Raw genomic sequence first — 24389 nt, forward strand, 5'->3', positions numbered from 1 at the left:
TAAAGCATTTGATAAAACATATGAAACATTAAACAACCTCAAAGCAGCACATCTAAAACAATGGATGCATTTGACTTGACTTACAAAAAAATTTCTCAAAGAAAAAAAACAATTCAAAATTATAACAAATTTTGTAAAGCAAGCTTTAAAATTCATTATCAATAAACTAAAGTTTTAAAACAGAGAAAAAAATGACTATTACATAATATAACAATAATGAGAAAGGTCCACTTAATGACAATATGATGAGATTAAAGGGATATTTGGTTGACAAAGAGATTTTAAACCTGAAATGACTAATAACAGCTAAAATTGAACTAGATCAGTGAATAGTTAGATGACTATGTCCCATTTAACAACAGATCTTAATACTGACAAAACAAAATCATGCTGTAGTCCAAAATACATTCACAATAATCTTACAACAATTGGTTAACTGTGATGCTATGACATTAGTGTCTTAAAGCATATGGAATATATAAAAACTATTTTATATATTATAGTATATCTAATAAATATTATAAGATAATTTAAAGGGAATTGACATCCAAATTATTTACAATTATTGTTTCATCAAAATATAGGGATCATAAAATTTGAACTTTAAAATCTTTAAAATGAATTATCTTTCTTATAACAGTATATTGAGGTGGGTCTATATAAAGAGTACAATGAATTCAGCTTTTGAACATCAAATATTACAATCTCTTATTGTGAAATACACCCAGTATAAGTCACTTAATGACCCACCACACCTGAAAGGCATTCCTACTGCACTGCTAAAGCAACTGAAAATTAGTTCAGAGCCTGTTAAAGTTGCTATAAGCGTTATGTAAGACACACCAGACACGCCATTGAGCCACAGTGTTTTTTTTGGACATGTTTAAAACAAACTCCAAGGTTTGGCAATCTGATACACTTAATAAAGAACGCTGCAAAAACGTGCCACTGATATTTCTGAACTGAATATAAATCATCATGTACAAGAACATTTGGTACATGTATAAATAGATTAAATACCTCGCTTATGAAATAAAATTTCAATTCAAACTTCAAAAATTTATGTCAAATATAATAATTCATTAATGCAAACTTGTAAATAATTAAAACTCAATTGATCAGTAAAATCAATCCATAACGATAATAATTAATTATAGGTCTTGATATATCCCATATCCAATTATAATTACTGTAACAAAACAAACAGCTTATGACTTTCATTCCTGACAATAAAAACAGCTACTTTTATAGCAGCAAATAGATCACCATGGTTACTACTCTAATCACACAAGTTATTCATTTTGTGACATTAAATTGTGTTTTAGCATAATTTAATGCTTCTGTGGAAACAAATATAAAATAAATTTTGGTATTCTTTAAGACTGTTTGGTACCATTTAAAACAGAAGTATCAATACCTATTCCAGTACACAGTTTTTTCAATGGAGGTTCTTCAATAGCACTACTACTGTTGTTGGCATCTAGTTTAACCTGTCCACTTTTAATTTCTTTAAATATCATATCTAATTTCTCACATAAATGATCTACATTCTGTTCTGTGAAGCACATTGGTGGTTTCATTTTTAAAACATTTCTGTGTGGACCATCTCTACTGTATAATATATGTTCTTCTTTTAATCTGAAATACCATCAAACTTTCCATTTGATGTGCTGCTTTCCACAATTTTCATAGCCTCATATAGCTAGTTTCGCATTAATCTTAGACAAACCCAATCTCACTCAGGCAGCAGAGAGATAACTTTTTCTTTGAACTATTGTAAAGTACTGTCAAACAAGCTTTCCATGATATCTAAGGATATATCTTAACATAGCTAAAGCAGTTTTCTTTCATTTACGATTCAAGTTATGCTTATCTTTGTCTGCCTACACTTTGCAATTGAAAAGAACAAAAATCATAACAATTAATTTCTTTACCTTGCTATAACATACTTGGCTTCTTCAGATGCTGGTTCTCGTGTTTTTCTATCTTTTACTAGATCCAGTCCCACAAATAATCCTTTACCTCTATAATAATATATATATATCAGATAAAATTCCTATCCACATAGGTATAAATACTAATTATTACTAAAAATTATAATTTCATTGCAAATATCTTCTGAGAACTTCTGGTAGGAAAATTATAAAGAAAGGTCACATCAATAAAGAATGTTTTTAGTTGAAATCTAGATTAGATAAATTACAATCACAAATTAATTAGATGTAGAAAAAACTTCATCATTATTCAGAATAATACTACAGTCAAGTAACATAATTTCGTGGTAACCTATTTTTCATGGATTTCCGGAAATGATTAATAATCTACATGTGCAAATTCTCGTGACCTCTGCATTTGCTTGTTTTGATAAACATGGGTTTTCTGTACAATATCAGCTAGCAGAATGAATTCAGTAGTTTCAAGCAAGGTAAAATGTATTAATGTATACTTTGACAAATACAAAATGGCGGATTTCACTTATTACCAAACGTCACCATTTTTTATCGGCCGAATTTCCTTTTAATCCGAAGCTGCAATCGGAATTCCAAGTGTCGTCTGCTAGAATGTATTCCAACGAATGAAGTCACGCGATCAACTAGCGGATTCCATGTCGGCAGAAAATTTTTATGGAACACAAAGTGGACCATATTCTTATGTTGTTTCACTGACTTTTAGCAATAAATCACGCTACGTATCTTAGTTTGTCAGTCGCTATTTTTTTTTAAATTGTGGTTCTTTGAAGGAATTGTCACTAGTTATAATTGATAATTGATAATTGATTAATATAGTTGATATTAAAGATAAATACTAAGAGAAGTTAATTATACCACCCGGTATCTATACAACGTGTCTTTCTAGACTTATTTATAGATCAAACACTGTACACGAAAATAGGTGACACATTCTGCTGCCGTTGCTGAGTTGGTTGCTCATGAAATATGGGTCAAAGTGAAGGATTCATAAAGAAAATTGAAATAAACCAATTTTAATTATTTTGTAGAATATCTGAGGAAACATCTAAGACATAAAAAAAAAATTCGTTTTTTTAACTTTGACGAAATTCGGTGTTGAATCCTTATATCCACGAAAATAGTTTTTACACCACTGTATACATTATTATCTAGAATAATTCATGAATTGTTTTAACATTTTTTTTTATATGAAGGTTATATATGTGGAGTAATCTTTTTTTTATAAACTCTATTTGGTTATAACTTATTCATAAATAGTCAGATTCTCCAAGTGCATCTTCATCTGACTAGTACTGCCTATGGTCAGCTGAAATGGTAGCCTTTAGCTTTAGGTATATAATTTGCAAAGAAAAGTAAAATATTTACTGCATGACACGCACCTGACATCACCTATTATCTGATGTTTATCCATCAATTGTCGAAATTTTACCAACACATAGTTTCCTACTTTTAAAGCATTTTCTTTTAGTTTTTCAAGCTCAATAACATCTAATACTGCTAGACCTATAGCACAAGACACTGGGTTTCCACCATACTGAAATAGTACAATATTGTTTACATCTTTCTTACCTACTTAGAATTGAATTAGTTTTGCCAATTAACTCTTTATTAGTTTCCAAATGCTTTCCGACCTTTAACAGTCTAAAGCACACAAACCGTGTTTCCTTTTAATTCAAACTTCAGATGTTACTGAGATATCAGCTCCAGTGATCTACATCAATGAAATGATATCCAAGGTTGGAAAGATTGATAGAAACTCTTTAATTACAAAATTGGACAAGGGTGACGCCAATGTACATTCCACATTTTATGAGGATGTATAAAAAGATTTCTCAAAGCAAAGCTTATTCTCATAAAAAAGGGAAATATGCAATAACTTACAGTATTGAAATATTCAGCACCACAAGAAGCAAAACTAGCAGAGATCTCTTTAGTTGTGACCACAGCAGCAATAGGATGACCATTACCCATTGGTTTACCCATGGTCACAATATCTGGTATCACACCTATCATTAACAGAAAAAAATAAGATTAAACTACTAGAAACAATCTCAAAATCAACTAAGATCATTGTCAATTTGATGATATTCATAATCACATGGCAATTTTCCTGATTCATCACTGCTTATCAGTCCAGAGCCAATTCATGGAAGTTAGAGAGAGTCCACACTGAAGGCACCTAGCAACCTACTCTACAAATTCAACCCACCCTTTCTAACTTGTTTAAATTGTAATACAGCAATGCCAAATTCTGATTTGTACAAAATGTTAAAAATAATTCTGTTCTAATACCTTGATCTTGAAAAGACCACATATGATTTCCAACTCTTCCAAAACCAACTTGAACCTCATCCATAATAGTAACTCCACCAGCATCATGAACATGTCTTAAGAATATAGTATTTATCACTTTATTTTAATCCCACAATTTTCACTTACTTTTTAAATTTCATTTAAAAAATATTAATCATAAGTTATTACAATTTGATGCTTTGTTAAAGGAATAGATGCACCATTTTTTTGACCAATATACATGTGGACAAATTTCATAACAATTTTTTGGACTTGTCAATCAGTCATCATGCAAATGTGTCCCAAAAGCTGCACATATGCAAATAGAAATAAAAGGTGTAATTGAGTTATATAAATAATAAGCAATTACAATTAACTGGACAATTAACTATTCGTTTGGAAATAAGAAAATAAACATACTTGAAAACTTTTTGTAAATATCCATCAGGATATATGATTTGTCCACCACAACTCTGCATGGATTCAGCTATAAAACCACTAACTGTATCACCATGATTGTGTATCACATCTATCAGTTCCTTAACATCATCAGCATATAACTTAGCTAGATCTTCTTTTGGATGTTCATCATCTCTATATTTACCACGGTAGATATCAGGACAGGCAACCTATACAATTGATAAATATTTCAATGATAAATATGTAATTACTAACAAATTAACTTTGTTAACTGAACAAATTACCTGATTAACCTATCTGTCATATGGCTCAATATGCTATAAATAAACATCCTTTATCATGAAGGTACAAATAGTGGTCTGGATACTTTTGGATTACCTGAAGAACTATAATGTAACAATTTGAATCATTATTACTCAGCAGAGGATAGCAACTACAAAACTAATAGAACATCAAACTCGTCCAAGATCTACGCAATTCTTACAAACCACATCAGATCAAAAATATAGACTCTGATATAACAAATATAATATAATAAGACAATTGTATATCAACAGGTACCATCAGGACTATATTGGGTGACCCAGAAAAATGACAACACTTTCAGATATTTTTCAGATCATGATAATTTGACCTTATATATTAGATATTCAGCAAATTACAGCTTTATAGGTTGAACCATTTTGAAATAGCAACCATTTTAAAATTCCTTGTCAAAAAATATGATGTCGAAATTAAATACCAGTACTGTAATTTTCCTCAATAATTAAACCAATGCTCAATGAGATCATCACATAATTACAATCTTATAACATTAAACTTTATGATGGCACAGATTAGCATAGATATACCTACCATATGAACAGATTTAGGTTTATTATGAACACCATCTTTCATATCATCAAGTTTATATGTACTTAAATCTATTAAAGATATCACATGACCATGGTATGCTCTGAAATTGCAAATATATATTATTGTCAGTTATATTTAAGGTAACCATTATAAAAGTATGTACAATTGAAAAAATAAATTTCATTTCATTTTTTGTATAAATTTCTGTAGACTTCAAGTACACACCTTGATTGTGCACTAGGATGATACCTTTCTATATTTTGTGGAACCATGGCAGTGACATAATGTCACTGACATTCACAATAAAATTCATAACTTAGTGGTGTCTTTTTGAGTTTGTAATCAAAATCTGGTAACCCATTACAATTTTTTGGTTTCAAAATGTCTGATATTAAGAAGATGAGCTGAAATTTTATAGTATCTGTGGTGAGGTTTGGCTGAAAACCTTATGTACTCTTTCACATACTATATTGTCAACAAAGAGTTAACTCTTGACAAAATACTTTCAGATTTCAAAGATAGTCTTTCTAAAAAAAATTGTCACATTATAAAGTTAATGAAGATTTCAAAGATTAAACTGAATATTGAATAACAAAAGAGATCATAAGATATCATTGTCCTTCTTGATATATATACTCAATATGATAATTACTTACCCTTCTAAAACTATCATATCAGATTGTTTCGTATGATGTTTAGCAAGTCTTAAGGCAAGGTCATTAGCTTCAGATCTGTAGAGAAATGTTTCATATTATAACCTTCATTGACATGAACATAGTAATAATCTTAGAAAATAAATTTACTGCCTATTATGCACTTTAAATCACCTATACGTTCATGTACAAATGTAAGTAAGCAAATTGCTTATTTGTTAATTGGAAAGAACCAAGCTTCAATGTGGTCTCTGTCAGGAGTGTAATCAATACATTGGTTGGGAACTGGTTTTTTAGAGAAAAAGAGTCCCTTTTTCACTTGAGATTCCACAGTAAAGCCATATCAAGCGCTGGTCTCAATTATTTAATAACAATAAGCTTATATAGTAATGAACTAGATATCTTACCCTGAGTTAGTGAAATATACTACTGATAATTCAGAAGGCAGAGTTTCAGTTAATCGTTTGGCGAGTTTAACAATATTATCATGAAGAAATCTTGAGTTAGTATTTAAAATCTGCATCTGTTTTGATCCAGCTTCAACAACATGGGGATGACAATGTCCAACTGAAATATATATTAACCAAATCATATAGGCCGATTTTACCAAGGAATCTTTTGGTACAGATAGTGCCCAATCCTCTTGTTGATCTGGGGTATTTTTGTGAATATAATCAGGACCCTGCGAGCACAATCAAGCACTACTTATAATAGTAATCACCTGTAGTTTTAAAACAAGTTGAAAAGCATTAGTGGATCAAAAATGTCTAGGCAAATTTGGTAGGCAGAAGAACATAGGAAAATCATTTTATCAAGAAGTTGGTCTATACCAGGCCTGTGCAGTAGTTGCAAGCACTTGAGACATGCACATCGCAAGAGGAAGATCCACAATATTGCACCTTGTCTGTGCCATCGTCCATTGGTAGTGACTTAATCAGATCAAACATAGGGACAATTGGAGGCCATTTGGGTTGATCAAAAAAATTGGTTCATCAGGGACAATCTGGTCCAGATCAAGCTGATTGGCAAAAACAATCCTTGGTGAATTGGGGACTTCATTATCAATATCAATATCTACTGGCCAGATATATTGTAACCAACTGTAATACCTGTGAGAAATGAAGTTGTTGAGAACTGATGCTCTGAACACTTGAACATACAGGTCTGTAGCTTTTGACTGTCACATTACAGAAAAAACATACCAATTACTACTGTGTAATATAATGCAATGAGTTTAAAATATATTTTGAAAATGTTTACTAACCGTGACAAACATTATTTATACAATCTAAATATTCATTATCTTCTTCATCATACATATATTGGCCTTTAGCTCGTACTATTTTTATAGGGTCATGGGCAAAAAATAATGCACATGATTTCCTGAAATATAAATGTCAAAAAAAAGTCAAAACATACGGTGTTAAAGGAGATAGCCTGCTCTCCTGTAGGAACACTTTTTACTGAAAAGTATACATGATATAATTACTTCTGGTGAGATTTTGAAACAAATGATTCTTGAAAATATCTGATGTAATTTCTTCAATGACTTGATGAAAGGGGATCTAATCACTTTACTAAGAATATTATTTCTTTTATAAGCATTGACCTAATGTTTGTTTTTTTTTTTCGGCTAAGCCTGTAATAGTCTAAAACTAGTAATTTTCTTTCACAGTAGACTTGAACCATTGAACAATGCTCATTTATCCTAGGAACGGATATTTCTTTATATAAATGTATCATGTTATATCAATAGATTGATCGATTTCTAAGTTAGATTTCAGGGAATACTTAATTCAGGACTGGTGCCATGGCTATATACAGTATATTATATAACATGCAGTGTATGTTTGTGTGTGTGTCTTTTCAACTAAAATCATACCAAGGAATAACCAATTTTCACATAATTAATAAGCGTATCTATTGCTCTGTGACCTAGCCCAGTGCTTTTATTGAGCCTTGTCTCAATACACCCAAACAACAACCCTTAACTATCAGAAATCAGAAAACAGTCAACTTCCTAATGAGATACAAATTTGTTTGTATTAAACATGTTGTTGTAGTGGTAATAAAATTTTCCTCTCACGCATTACATGTAACATATTTCGTATTTTTTGTTTTAATGTTATCAAACTGCAAATATATGCACAAATGTTTTAGGTCATTCAAATATTCAATCAAACAATATGTTGAAAACAATATATCTGTTACATGTCAAGGATATACAATTTTGTCAACTCACTGTTAACTCACCATTTTTTAATGGTTAAAAGTTTCAAATCATGATAAAGCTACTGTCAATGAAACTCAACATCTAAATCTTGATAATAAAATCAGATTACTAAAGTTTACAAGATACATTTGGAATCAAAGTTTTTATTGCTTCTACCACTTTCTATTATTATTTCTTTAAACTAATTTCCAACCAAAGGTTTGTGTCCACAAATGTTATAGTTATAGTGTCTCATCTAGCTCAGGTCATCAGTGAGACCAAAATATCTGTCTCTATTCCAGCCTCTTATACCTATTTGGACAGATGTCAGGTAGTGTAGAGACAGAAAAAATAGGCCTGTTAAATGAGGACTTTTTGCATCTACAGGTGCGGGGGTTTTAAACCTATTCAGATACCTCAGATCTGCAAAACCAAGATACATTTAGAAAGACGCACATTTTTGTAATTCAGTCAAACCATCATTTTCTCCCTACACCATTTATGTCACTGGCTCCATCAGATTTTTTTTAAACAAAACTGATCTCCCATCAGGTAATCCAAACACTTATTTTAACAGTCAGCGTAAAGGTAATTCAATATTTGGCAGTGTGGAAAATACCCACATTTTGTGCACAATAAAAACCAGGAGTAGCATATAATATTATTGTGTTCATTATTTAATGATCTCTACGCCTAAAGGTAGACTATTCTGATACTGATATTTAATTACATTTTAGACAGACTTTAAAAAGACAAGTGTATATTTAAAATCAATGAACTCAATCTTGTAAAATATAATAAGACAAAATAAAATATTCTGCAGACAAAAACTATCAGAATAATTTCCTAATCTGTCACATAAAATATACATCTATATCAAGTTATAATACTGAAATTATACATTCAACACAAACAAAAGACGTGATAATTCACAGTTTGAAAAAGCAAATTCCTTACTTGTCTTGAAAATACATGTCGAGAAAGTTGCAGATGTCTTATGTAAAAACAATTCTATCTACGTCATAAGGAACAAAAAAGGAATCAAACACAAAAACTGTAATTTGCAGCACTGTTCAATATGTAGCAGAATAACTCAATCAAATGAAGATTTTCACAAAACACACTCTGACACCACAGCTAGCTAACTTACACATCAACAACCACAAGTTAACAACATAGCAAGAATTATACAGGTACAGATATAATTAACAAGAATATAATAATTGTCAACGTTTCTACTGTCTTTTCATATTTATCCAGATAATACATGGTCAAACACTGGAGTCAACAAGACGTGATTCTATTGATATCACACAGAGATTAAAATCATTATACATATACATTCCATCTACCAATAAAATATTAATATCTCTCTTTAAGAAGATTAAATATTCTCATCTTTATTCCTTAATAATCAATAAAATTCCATCTCTTATATTATAATTTTATCTTATTTTGTTTTCTGCTAAAGCATGTTCATTTATTTGTCTTTCACTTTTTACTTCCAAAAAAAAAACTACCTTTCTAAATGATTTATTGATTTAGGAATTCAATGATATATATATTTATATTGCAGCACATTTTTCATAGTAATAAATATGAAACAAGCCAGGGGGGTGAAAACCCTTTTTTCAATAAAATCAAATGTCACAAAAACCAAAACAAAATAGAGCATTACTAACACTAAGGAATAACAAATTTTAAGATAGTGGATAAGTTCAAATAACATTTTTTGATAAATACCTACATGAAAATCACTTGCAAAATGCTAGAGCAGGAACTGTAGTGTTTTCAATATGAGTCAGATATTTCAGGGGTAACTAACTCTTGGCTTGATATTGAGAGACAGCTCAATTTTGAACTTGAAAAATAATGTTTAAGTATACATACGTCAAGTTTGATCAAAATTGGATAATAACTGTAGATTCTAGAGTGTTAACATGGAAATGTGAACGAACAGATGGACAGACATGGGTGCAGACAATATGTCTCCTTTTCACCCCCTGGGTACTGAGGTGTCTGGGGTGTGTCCAACTGTTGTAGGAGAAGAATTTATCTTTGAGGATCAATATGGTTTCAGGAAATGCGATGTTTTTCAATTGATGGAAGTATAACAGACATGACAACGGAACCTAGCACAGTTGGGAAATTTGGCAGTATTCTGTTTAGCTTAAATGAGAAATAACAAAATTTACAATGTTTTGAAAGCCCAATGTTTTTTGTGTGAGAGGGGTTTTAATGATTTGATTTGAGAATAAATGAAAGAGGTTGGGAACCACTGCTTAAAGAGATCACACGTATAAAAAGTAAGATTGTTACAGATCATAAGTTTTATTACAGATTATTAAAAGGAAGATTTAAAATGATATCAAAATAATTGGAAGAGAAAAGATCTAAGATAACTATTGTCTATTTTAAGATTTCAATTATTTCAAGATGTCAGTGTGACCAGATAATTTCCTTACAATTTAATTATAGTAACTTTATCTTTCACATGTTTTATTTTACTTCTCTGTATATCTGATTTCTAATAGAAACACAAAACTTGATTTAGCTTATATTTGATTTAATCTCATATTTGCTGTATAATCTGATTTATTTGATATAGGGCTAAACTGATATATATTTTTTAATCTGTTATATTTTATATAATCTGAATCTGATTTATATCCTACATCTTCTGTTTATTTGGAATAATTTCATATTTGAAATAATCTGAATCCCATTTTAGGGGAATAATCTGATATACAATCTGATATATTTGATATAATCTGAATCTGTTAATATTTATATAATCTGAATCCGATACATTTAATATAATCTGAATCTGATATATTTGATACAACCTGAAACTGATATTATTATACCATCTGAATTTGATATATCTATATAATCTGAATATAATATTTTTGATATAAACTGAATCTGTTAATGTATTTTTGTATTGATCTACATTTGATGTATTGAGCACTATTCAACAGTGAAAAAAATATTATTATTATCTGATATAATTGATATAATTTGAATCTGATACATTTTATATAATTTGAATCTGACATTTGATATAATCAAATACGGTAACTGCTTTATGAATTTCATAAAGAACCTTTTTTTTATTAAAAGATTTGGAGACAGCAATTGGGAAACAGTATTCACACAAACTCGCCCTTTAAAGGACAATAATGTAAATATTTTGACAGTTTTAAATGAGAAATGTCAGGTCAGTGACAGTTGAGTTCTCAAAATACATGTAGGCCTATTCATTGGTTTGAACATTACATTGTGGTAGATTTATGTAAGCTTATATACTAAAAGTAATAAGACCTACCAAAATACTATATTTTCCTATATAATGATAATAATAATAAAATTGTCATGTTTCAGAATAAATAACCTCTGTATAGAAATATCAATGGCTATTATTCTGGAGTTTAACAAAACAAGTTGATAAGTTTTTTCTTTCTAAACAAAAAAATTTTTTAGGATACCTGTATGTTAGACATCTACACCTTTACCATTCATTCAGCAATATATGAATCTTAATTTAGCGTACAGGGCTAAGACGTGATTTGCTAAAAAAATCCCTAACAGACTGACTTAAAAACTTTTTCTTGAAAGATCTTGACAATATGTACTGTACTATAAAGTACTAAAGTAGCTTTCATTTTTTTTATGTCAATTCATTATTTTGCATGAATACAATTTTTGAAATAGTAACACTTCGCAAAAAGAAACAAACTCAACTTCCACCTTGAACCAGTAAGCTAGATGCTTGCTAGACAGAAACATTTCCCTCTATTGTGAAAATAGTAGACTGGTGTAGAGACAGAAAAACTAAGCCCTGTCTTATGGGTATATTTAAACATATTTATTTAAGATGGAAAAAAGATGGATATTTTCTTAGTTCAGTCATACCATTATAATCCCCCTACACCGTTTATGTCACGTCTGCAGTTCCATCAACTTTTTCTTTAATGAAAATGGTCTCTCCAACAGTGCAGCAAAAAGTTTAAGATTCATGTAATACTAACAAAGGTGAGCTATGGTAACATTAATTTAAAGTCATCATAAAAGTAAAATAATATTAAGTAAGAAAAAACGCATCTTCGGGTGTGAAAAATAAAACATATAACTTTACTCCAGCCTTTATCTCACAGAAGGTAGAATAGAGCAATTTTATCAGACTAGATAATAAAACATGATTCTGAATTTTTCTAGAAATCAATCTACCAAGGTGACAATAATGCCTTACATGTTCTGAGAGTGAGAGTGTCTTGATGCATTATAGACTCCCTGGTAATGGACTTTTGATCATATGATTGCACAGTGGAAATAGAAAATGACCTGAACAATCTGTTAAGAGCATTCTTCTCTAATCCAAAAGCTTATTTGGGGATATCAGTGTAAATGAGCGTGCCAATATAATATAACCTATGTGCATTATATAACCTATGCCTATATATCTAAGATACAATAAAACCATTGATACTTAATGCCAATCAAATGGTTCACTTGTTAACTTGTTTTTATTTCAGTATAAACTTACCCAATATGCATCCGTCTCAAGTCTATGGTTTCATTCTTGGTTAATCCCTCCATCACTCAATATAATAGGAGTTTGGCAGTGAATGCAACAGTAATTATGCAGTAAATGACTGCATGCAATAACTGAGCAGTACCATATAAATCGAAAGTTGACTGAGGATAGAGATAATTAGCTGGCAATTCCAATGTCAACAAAGACAAAACTCGGCAACCTTCCAAAACACCAAGTCACAAAAATATGTAATTATGGTTTATATGACCTACAACAGTCAACCGCTATATAAGGTTGTTAAAATGTAACGAGCTGGTAGGCAGATTACAAGTAATCAATTAAATCGTTCCGCTCTGTTACGTCTTGTTGTGGAATCATCACTGACGTAGTAGAAACCATGTGATAATGTTACTATTTTAGGACATCACGTGACATTGACAGCTGCTGTCCACCATAGAGTTATTATACATCTATGCTTTCAACTCATTAAACATATTTTCGTAGTTATTTAAATCCCTGATTACATGAATGAATGTGATAAATTATTAATCTGCCCCTATTTAAGGTTTCTGTTTGCCAATTCGACTTAAAAGGGATACTGTACCACAATTTCCAAAATATTTATTTTTTAAGTACGATACCGTACCGGTAGGCCTACCATTAGCTACAATTAGGCCTACATTTCAACAATTATTATCAAGAAGTAAGGTAAACTTTGATAAATAACCTAGTAATATCTGATAAACTTGTAATCTATTAATCCAGATTATTCTAGCTAAGTAAGATAAATATTTGTTTATAGGCCTAGTCTAGTGATTATGATTGGTTTGATATAGTTAGTTGTTACTTAAAGGGACAGATGCTCCATTTTTTTGAGCAATCCTACCTTAGTCTCAGAAGTAAGAATTTTTTTTTAGCTAATATTAGTGCTCACAGCTCACTGTCGAAATTTGAGCCATTAAATCCATGTGTATCCAGAATTATCCTTGTTTGAAAGTTAACACAACGACTTGTGAGTTGTCATTTTAAGATACTCTGTGATAGAAAAGACATATATATAGAAATAGTTAGTTAAATTCCTAGTTTGAAGTATTTTTAAGGAATTATGTGAAATTTGTACATTTCTAGTACTTTTGAAGACTATTTACATATATTCAAGACTCAAATCAACCCCCAAAATGGCGCATCTGTCCCTTTAAGTTTTGGTCATTAAGATGAATAAGAAAAGCATTACAGTTCAAAAATTTATATTATTTTCTTGCACATTTCACCAAAATTTTATTTTTAGTGTGTCTGATTGAATATATTCTCAGATGTGTGATCTGATCCCTCTACAGAAATGATTGCTAACCAGAAATTGAAATACATGTGAGTACGTGTGAATACAAATGAGTTTGTGAATGACTGAGTCAAACCCTCTTCATTCTAAATAGATCTCATGTTCCTTTACCAACAGTATACAGATAGGAACTGATATAGACCTATAATTGTAAAGGTGAACTAGTTTAGAAATGTTATATTAAACAGTTAGGTTCCCTTGTGAAAATTTCATACTTATTTCTCTCTATCATTAACTTCATACAATAGCAATTACCATGTGTATCTACTTTCAATTACCTGGTAGTCCAGGGGAAACACATTTTGACAGTTTAAAGGGCCAGGTGCACCATTTTGGGGGGGAGGGGGGTTATTTGAGTCTTGGATGTAAATAGTCTTCTGAAGTACTAGAGAACAAATTTCTGACTGTGAACACTATTACTGATTCGACGATTGATACGATACGAAAGACCTGCAGGACTTTTCATTTTGCTGTATTTACCAGTCATGTCTGATATAATCTACAAAATGGCAATGATGAAGTTTAGATATAATAATCTAAATCAAACCAGAACTCAGAAATCAAATTACACATTGCAATAATATCAGCATTTTATTGGAATTGTTTAGTGTTCTATTTGTGTGTAGATGAAATTCACTTTGAAGTTTAATTCAAAACAAGTTGATTGAATTGTATAAGAATGTGTGTAGTTGTGTAATCAAGTAATTTGAACAAGTTACATCAGAACATACAGCAAAATGATCAAAATATCAATTATGTAATTGTTACCAGTAATATTTTATATACTAATAATTACTTTATATACTAATTATAATCTTATAGACCCTACACTAATTAAACTATAAATTATCTTGGCTAATACCCAGTATAGACTTCATTAGCTCAATAAGAGACAGAAATTTAGTAATAAGTAGCTAGTATCTATATTTTGCTGATAAAATAAGCAACTTTAAATGACCTTTTGTCCACATGAACAATTCTTCTATCTTTAGCATATGGGGACAAAGTGAGGTGGATTCATAAGATGTCTTGTGGGCTGTGGGGTATTTTGTGGGCTGTGGGGTATTTTGTAGGGTTTGGGGTATTTTCCTTGATAGAAATATTGATATGTAGCCACCAGAAAGATTGACTTCCATGACAGGATTTATAATAATAAAATAAAATAATTTGCAGTGATTTTGTTTTTGAAACATTAGTTTAAATCACATTTCAGAACACTCATATAGAAGATATCAGAGGTAAAAAAAAAGTTTAAAGAAATAAATTTTATTAGAAAAAGGATTATGATAGTATCTTGTTAAAAAAAAATATATGATATGAATATAATATAACAACCTAATTTGTAGAATTTGTGTAAAAATTGTATAACTAACAATAAAATATTTGGAATGTATGAAATTTCAACTTTAATAACAATAGACTATAATAAAATTATTTCATAACAAATTTAATTGATTTTGATTCGGACTCATTGATCACTAGATTTAATTTTTACAAAAAATATATTGATATTGATTTTGCAATAACAGATTTCAAACTCCAATACGAAAACCAATTATCAAAAAAGAAGTTCTGTTTGAAAAATAAGTGTTCAGATTTATTTAAAAAAATATGATTTTGATTTTTAACTATTGCAATACAATAAAATATACATAAATATTTGAACAAATTAACAAATAAAAATATATATATTCTAAATTCAACAGAGATATAACAATTTGAAAATGCAACATTTATAGAAAATACACATATTTGAGATTCAAAACAAAACAAAAAACAATTTAAATTCAAAAATGTAAAATTGTAATATTTTGGGAAGATGTGACAAAAATAGAAAAAAAAAATGGAAAATTTATCAAAAAATACAAAATGAGCAATTATGTTAGTGTAAAATATATAATGTAAGTAGAAGATACTGTTAGAGAAGGTATCTATTGTTCAGTTGCTGTATTTATTTCAGTAGCCTCGGTTGATGGTTCTGTTGGCTCAGCTCTGAAATTGATTCAAAACACAAACAGTTCAGTTTATTTTATTCAGAGTTAGTCTAAGAAGTGATAAACCAACTGTTTTTCACTGAATATGGCAGGAAAATAGACATTGTCACATGAAAAGGTTTGTAAAAAAGTTCTTACACCATTCCAATTTTCAGAAGGACATCTGCAGGTCTGGCAATTTCACTAAAACTAAGCGGAAAGCCTTTAGAAAATATAACTGATAATATAAGGCGCTATTGTGATATTGCTGTCATACTTGGCTTAGCATTTCTTACACTTCAGGAGCCACAGGCATTAAACTTGGAATTGGAATGATGCAACTAGAAGCTATAAATGGCAGCAATATACATAAAAAGAGAAATTTAGAGAATTAATTAGAGTTAATTACGGTGCAAAGACAGGGTCATCTACAGGTGGTCTCCGTTGTGGTCCTCTATTTATCGTACTGTCAAAACCCATATTTATCTCCCCTAGTTCCTGCACATTTTCATCTGGTGGTAAAAACATACTCATACTCTGGTTCTCATAATCTCTCATATAACTTGGCTGTTCATGGAAATGAGGTCTGGACATGGCAGCTTGGTACAGTTGGTATCTTTGAAGGTAACCAATATACCTGGACAAATAAACACAAGTCATACAAAAACATGTCAACAAATAGCATTTTGCAGAATAATATTGATCATGTTATTTGTTGTAATTTGAGAGCACTATACTAAAACATACCAAACAATAAGATGATCTATTGTCCTTGTTTAGATTATAACCAGACTGCTAAAAATGGCTGGATTGACACCAATTTTATTAAAATTAGATTACAATTTTTGTGTCTTTTTTTTCTGATTCTTTTCTATCTAATTGTATTGAATTATTTTGTTGTCTGCTAGACTATACAGTGTGGAATTCCCATTCAAAAAATTCCAAATCATTCTGCCAGGATGTAGGTTGTCTACCAGTTCCACATAATGTCAGAAAAAAAGACAACTCACTTTTTCCATTTAGTATTGAATAAAATAACAGCACCAATTCCAAACACAATAATGACACCAGCTATAGCTATCAAACCTATCCATGGGTTATCCTGCCACCATACATGTGATTTCTGTTTAGTAAATGCCACTCTATTTCGTACAAATCTATCAGAGTATCCAGTGATAACTGTTTCATCAATAGGTTTTTTAACACTTTCAACCTTCAATCCCTGTATATTACTTAGTTTATCTAATATATCTCTTGATTCATCAGTATCTTCTGCTGTTAAACTGGAATGCAAAGAATACAGGTGAAATAAAAAACTTTACACTTTAAAGTCTGGTGACCTTGAATACGTAATCTTTCCTTTGTAGTCGATCAAGAAAATGGGTACAGATTATCTTGGAAAGATCAGTAACCAGACCAGACCAAGGACCATCTGGTAAACAGGTTCTTTGTGAACCTAAGTTGTTATCTTTGTTCTTTCTTTCTATCATTTCAGATACAATGTTTTTTAACATTTTGTATAATTGAAGTTTCTGGACAATCCTATATTGACAATATGAACTTAAAAATCAACAAATAGATATTCTACTTACATTTTAAGATTAGCGTTATCATAGAGTACTAAATCATCACTTCTAGCTACCACTAGTACAATATCAGTACTGAAAATATCACATTAATATATAACTGCTGGTTTTTTTTTTGTTATATAAAATGCATTAGATGTATTATCTAGTTCAATCTATCTGTTTCCTTCTGATATCAAATGTACCCAGTAAAAATCATAGTTTAACAATAGGCACTCACATTTGTATCATGTAAGTTACAGAAGCCACATCTTCACAGTGTTATGCCATTACAAACTTTGTTTTATACCTTGACTGCAATTTACAGACACACTGTAAACATTATGACTTATTATACTTCCTGTTTAGGATTCTGAATTACTTTATTCCCTATTGTAGTCTAGGTATAAGTTTGTAATAGCTTGACATTGTGAAGATGCAGAAATATACAAATCAAAAGATTACAATAGCACACTATTTACCTTTCATAGTCTACATCTACTTCATTTGCAGAAGTCAAAAATTCTCTAGGTTGTACTTTCTCAACAAATACAAATGCATTTAAAGCTTCTTGCATAGTTGTTATCATTTCATCTAACTGTTCTTGAACCACAGTAGGTGCTTTATTCATGACTGTAAAAACAAACCGATTTTTACTCTCAATCAAATTCACCTGAAATATAAAAAAAAAATTCAACTTAATTTTAAATTTCCATTAATTAGGGCATGGCAATTTATTAAGGCTAGAATAGAGCACAAAACACGTGATCAATTCATGTTAAAAGTTTAAATTTAGAGATAATTTCATACAGCATCAGTAAGATCTAAGGGAAGATTGTCTTTTGCAATTGGGTGTCTAATAAAAAATATCCTTTTTCCAATTTTGTAGGAAATACTCAGGAAAATAACTACAAAAATTCATAGCATGATAATTTTCAAGAATCCTGGTCTTTTTGAATGATAAAATCATTATTGAAACCATCTGAAATATCTTAGGCTATGCTCGTATCCTGTGCAGATATGAGCAAAAGGCAGAAATCTTACCACAACTAAAACAGTTGAGGAACGAGAGAGGCTGGCATTAACTGGTTTATCTCTGGCTATAACGTTAAATCTATACTGTCGATTATTTGGTGCATTGACAAAATGACGGGTTGTGATCAATGTTCCATCTGTAGGATTAACTGATAATGGCATTCCTTCTGTTGACACCATTTCATATTCTATTTCACCATTTGGACCACTATCTCCATCCATTGCCTATAGTTAATAAATCATATCTTGAACATTATTATCAAAATATTCGAGCAAGTCATCATATCCATATTGTTAGTAGTTTTGATAAATAATCAAAGGATTGTATGAGGAGAAATATTTTCATATCACTTCTAATGAAACATATTGCCTATTATCAAGTCATAGTAGAGTCATGCAGAGTTAAGCAAGACATGACTGTTCTATATGTCTGTCGATTTTAAAACAATGTGACACCAATATTACCTGGAGTTCACCAATCTTAGTAAACGGTTTGGTAAAATAGTCCACAGCTAGTAGTATAACACGTCTATCAGCGACTACTGATGGTGGTTTGGTTACATTAAAGGTTGGTGTTTCATCATTGACATCATTCACCGTGACAATAACATTCACTATTTCCCATGTATTGGGATCTGAAAATCAAGTTTCAACTTTAAAAGAAACATCTAATATTTTTGAATTTGATTTTTACCTGCATTTTCAACACACATCTGGATTGTAAATCCATTTTAAAAGGACAATTTTACATTGAGAAATATCATACTTAAAATGAATTGTAAGATTGACCTTCAGCTTAGTAAGTATGGGTTTATAGAGGCGACTCACATAAAATCATTATAGATAAATAGAATATACTTACTAATAATAACATCACGTTTAGTAATGGGTGCAAATCGTATACCAACTGATACATTATATTTAGATACTGTTTCTCTATCCAGATTTCTGGTCAGATATAAATTACAAGCTGTATTCTGTTGATTTGGTCGTACTAAGAAGGGACTATTAGGGTAGTTCTCAATACCATTAATAGTAAGTATAACACATTGTATTGACTGCTTATTATTATTAGCTATTTCTATTGTAGTTAGTAGAGGATAATCATCAGGATTGGTAGATACAGCTATTGTCTCAGGAACTTCAACACTGAAATATAATTCCAAAATATTGGTATTAATTGAATGCGAATTGGTAATCTATTATTTCCAAACCTTTTGATTCATAGATCATTATAATGTATGGGGCTAAGAAGTAATCAATATGCCGCAAAAACAATCATAACAAAATATGTAAATAATTTGTCCAAAATTGCAAAATAGATTGTTCCAATGAAAGTGACCATTAAAGCTTCAACACTTTTCTTGTGAATTAGAATTCTGTCTAGTGAGACACAGGTTTTAAAAACACTGAAGGATGCTGTAATATGGAATAACTTACAATTTGATTGGTTGTATAAAACCAAGTTTATTAGCTGGAAGTTTGACTGGTACCACACTGATTGTTACTGGCACTCTACTACTTAATGGAGCCCAACTCCTATCAGTTGCCACAATATAAAACTGAAAATGAAATTAAAAGAAGTTTAGCCTATATTCTAACTCCCTATTTTCAACTGTCCTAGTAAACTTGTGTACAACAGCATGTAATGAGCTCAGTAAGCTTGTACTATTCATAGATCAACAATGTAATGTGATACTGCTTAAATTGAAAAGATCAACAATCAAATCCACCAATGAATGGTTTACAATACATTATATGTATAGATAGTAATAATATGTTTTTTACCTGAAATTCTGACTGATCTATATTCAATAAACTATCTTTTACATATACTATACCATTCTCATTTACACCAAAATATTGATTAGCTTTAGCATCATTTGGATCAATATAATAATCAAACAGAGCATTTAGGGTCTGAAAAAGGAAAGAAATTTAAATTGTCAATTATATATTGTTCTTAAATATTATTAGCTATAAAATGTTGATATTTTCGTTAAATTTTCAATTCATTTTGATGCAAAGGACAGAAAATTTTACCACTATAACTTATTCAATTTGCTAATATATCAGTTGCCTCTTGCTGAACCTTCAAAAATATTTGTTTGAACCTGAACCTTCAAAAATATTTGTTTGAACGGATCTGTTAGACTCAAAGAAGTGGTTGCCTAGCAAGATACGCCTACTTTCTTGATACATTTTCTGTATATCATGGGCAGTCACCTATCTGTGTCAAATCATACCAAAAATTTAATTTGTGCAAGATATTGTTGATTTAAACAAACACACATTATTCAATAAAATTCTGACATAAACTGTCACCTCTAACGCTAACAAATTTTGATGCGTTTTTACTAAGTCATGGGCAATGATCGAAAAATTGTCAAATTTAATCTTGACTAAGATCTTATCATTATAAATGATCATACCAAATTTCATTCAAATCAGATGAAAACTGTAGTCTCTATCGCGTTCACAAGCCAATTGTGGACAGACGGACGGATAGGCCGATGTGGGCGAATAAAAATTCATTGTAAACGATTGTCGTCTGTTTCTCAAAGAGTCTTACAATCATTTTATTTAATTCCATATTAAAATTCAGACAAAATGTAAGGATATTTTGAGAAACTAGACCTATAATTACTGCTATCAAATTTTTACTAAAAAAAAAAAGAATATAAAACTTACATCTCGATTGAGGGGAACATTTCTATCCTCATCGAAAGCAGAAACGTTGAAAATGACTCGACCAATCTGCCATGTTGTATCTACTGTTCCATTATAGTTTAAAGCAGCAAATCTTGGTGGGTTGATATTACGTACTAATGTTATTAACATTGTTCCTATGTCAGATTTAGGTGGCACAGCTTGATCTCGTACACGTAACGTCAACTATAATCAAAAAATATATTCATTTTCATGAAGCTGCTTCTCACTACTTCCGAATGCAGGTGGTAAAACTACATACTTTCACCAAGTTGCATGAAAATCATTGCAAACTATTAAGGCTTTCCATCTGAATTTTTAACACACTTAAATAATATTTGAATATCGAATGTAAAGATTTTGTCAGTATAAACCTACATTATAGTTACTTGGTACACCTTCATTAATCAAAGCCTGTGCTATATAAACGTCACCAGTTGTAGGACTCTGAACGAAATAGTCACGTAGATTGAAGTTGAATGGATTACTATTGCTGGTTGTAATACTTAAAATATCATATGTTAAGTTACCACTTGGTGTCTAAAAATAACAAAGAAATCTCATCAAGTTCAGAATCTCATCAAGTTCAGTATCTCATCAAATTCAGAACCTCATGCAGTTCAGCATCTCATCAAATTCAGAATCTCATCAAGTTCAGCGTCTCATCAAATTCAGAATCTCATCAAGTTCAGCGTCTCATCATATATATGCTATATGAGTGGTCTGTGAAAAGACTGTAACTGAGTGACGCTTAATAATCTCATTTGCTTGGAGCTCAAGGTACATGATGATTTATAAAACGATACTAAATGTTAAGATTTTCTATTCTGTCTTTAATGTAAACAAAGTCATATAACTTTTGAATATAACTCACAAGTAAAAGCCATTGTCAAATTGACGGCAAACAGTGAAAACAACATCCCTGTTTATTGTTATTTAACTTACATCTATAGGATCTGCATCAGTAGCGTTAACTTGAGCTATTTTGTCCAAAACTCTTCTGTATTCTGATATGGTTATATTGATTGGGTTGATAGTAAACCTTGGAGCATTGGGATTTCGTGTTACATAGATATACACTTGTGATATCTGACTGCGTGGAATGGAGGATTGACGCGGTACATCAGATGCTTGTACATTTAACTGAAAAACAGTGAAAACATCATTATGGTTATGTAATTCTTTAATATTTAATAGAAATAGAGTCTAAGATGCTCAATGAAAAATGTCTGTTAAATGATTGATAAAGTAATAAACTGTTTTTTGTTTATTATATCTAGTTCAATTATAAAATATCTATAAAATAAGAAATTTTTTACTTGTATTGAAGGATCAAAATAAAAGAAGTTAATGAAAACATACTGGTCAACATGCTGAAACATACGACCTAGAAAGAATATTATACATATCAATTTGATTCATTATTATAAATACATTACCAGATAAAAAGGGGAGCTGTCTAAAGTTAATCTGGTTTTAATAGATATTTCACCACTGGTTCTATCAATATTAAAATATAAAGATCCTGGTAGAGATTCCAATATAGAATATTCTATTGGTTCCTGTAACATACAATATAACAAATATTAACATCAATATATAACTTGTATTATATTTACAATCTATGCACCTTTACAATTCAGTAATACATCTAATACGTTATTATCTATAAATAATATTAAGATTCTTATTTCTGTCTACTAGCAGGTCTTGAACTGGGTATCTTGATCATTTAGAAACAATTATATAGAGGATTTATTCAAGGTCATCATCAGATGATTTTACCAAAAAAATATTATTTTACCAGAAATCCCCTTGATCACTTTAATTAATCAGGCAAATAACTCAGAGATAAGTTAAATCAAATCTGATAAAAATGCCATGCTTAATGTAACTAAAAAAACTAGATCATTTAATAAGGTATTGTATATGGATATCTGTAAACATTATAAATTATAATTATAATAACAACAATATACAGGATATATTTAAAGGAATGGTATCACTTTGAATCCAAAACGTTTGATTCTCTTGTCTTGGTCAATTATCTATATTCATCAGTGGACTTACTGGGTGTTATAAATATACAACAGTATCCCTGTATAATCAGATAAATCCATAAAATTTACACAGTTCGAGACATTACTTTTATGTTCATTCTAAGAGGTAATATTCCTTAAAATATCCTATTTAGCAATCAGCTTATTACTTACATTGGTTGCTTCAGTAGCTGTTACTGTTAAAACAACAGAATTTATTGGTCTGTTTTCATTGATAGTTATATTATAATCACGTTCAAATACTGGTCCAGCTCTGTTACGATTCACATTGACTGTCACTAAAACAGACGCTGATTTTCTTTCTATTCCAAAATCAGTAGCAGTAACAAATACCTAAATAAAATCAGATAATAATTATAATCATTTTTTCTGATGACTGATGTTGCATCTAAAATAGAGATTTTATAAAACAAAACTAGTGAGAAGTTTGAAACTTTGACAAAAAAGTTTGGCGACTTGTGTAGTCAGAAACAGCAGCCATTTTTAGGGGATCTTCTGCAGCTCCAAAGGATTGGATTTAGTTGCTTTATTACATCCAATCCACCACATCTGTAGACCTACATCCACTACATCATGATTGTGGTCACATTAAAATTCAACAAATTTCAACCACCAGGAAAGGTGCTACGAAAATGGATTGAAATCAGAAATTACTTTCAAAAAAATAATTAGCCAACTTATTACTTTATGTTTAATAGATTAGCAGAGATTCTGGCTTTCAGTCATCAAAATATTTTGCTCTAAAATTCTTAAAATTCAGTAACAACAA

The 24389-nt window shown here is 30.3% G+C and overlaps 2 protein-coding genes across 2 annotated transcripts; both read right to left on the reverse strand.

The window, feature by feature from the left end:
- Positions 1-1046: 1046 nt before the first annotated feature.
- On the reverse strand, positions 1047-13001 carry LOTGIDRAFT_210543 (hypothetical protein; the record flags this gene model as incomplete). The annotated part of the gene is made up of 11 exons (XM_009063862.1): positions 1047-1638; positions 1935-2024; positions 3350-3504; positions 3852-3976; positions 4263-4357; positions 4683-4891; positions 5538-5637; positions 6194-6268; positions 6598-6757; positions 7455-7573; positions 12949-13001. 11 exons carry the CDS (start codon positions 12999-13001, stop codon positions 1377-1379), a joined length of 1443 nt encoding a protein of 480 aa, XP_009062110.1. The 3' UTR covers positions 1047-1376.
- Positions 13002-15447: 2446 nt separating this feature from the next.
- Positions 15448-16888, reverse strand: LOTGIDRAFT_229311 (hypothetical protein). The gene is made up of 2 exons (XM_009063863.1): positions 16661-16888; positions 15448-16270 (listed from the first exon to the last, which is right to left on the reverse strand). Exons 1-2 carry the CDS (start codon positions 16843-16845, stop codon positions 16210-16212), a joined length of 246 nt encoding a protein of 81 aa, XP_009062111.1. The 5' UTR covers positions 16846-16888; the 3' UTR covers positions 15448-16209.
- Between the last annotated feature and the right edge of the window lie 7501 nt (positions 16889-24389).

The sequence above is a fragment of the Lottia gigantea genome (assembly GCF_000327385.1).
Source record: "Lottia gigantea unplaced genomic scaffold LOTGIsca_6, whole genome shotgun sequence".
Taxonomy (NCBI): domain Eukaryota; kingdom Metazoa; phylum Mollusca; class Gastropoda; family Lottiidae; genus Lottia; species Lottia gigantea.

Excerpts from the sequence above, each read along its gene's own strand:
- LOTGIDRAFT_229311 (XM_009063863.1), bottom strand. The coding sequence starts at position 16,845 with ATGTCCAGACCTCATTTCCATGAACAGCCAAGTTATATGAGAGATTAT. Across the intron at positions 16,271-16,660 it reads GATGACCCTGTCTTTGCACC|AGCTGAGCCAACAGAACCAT; the intron begins GTAATTAACTCT and ends AATCAATTTCAG.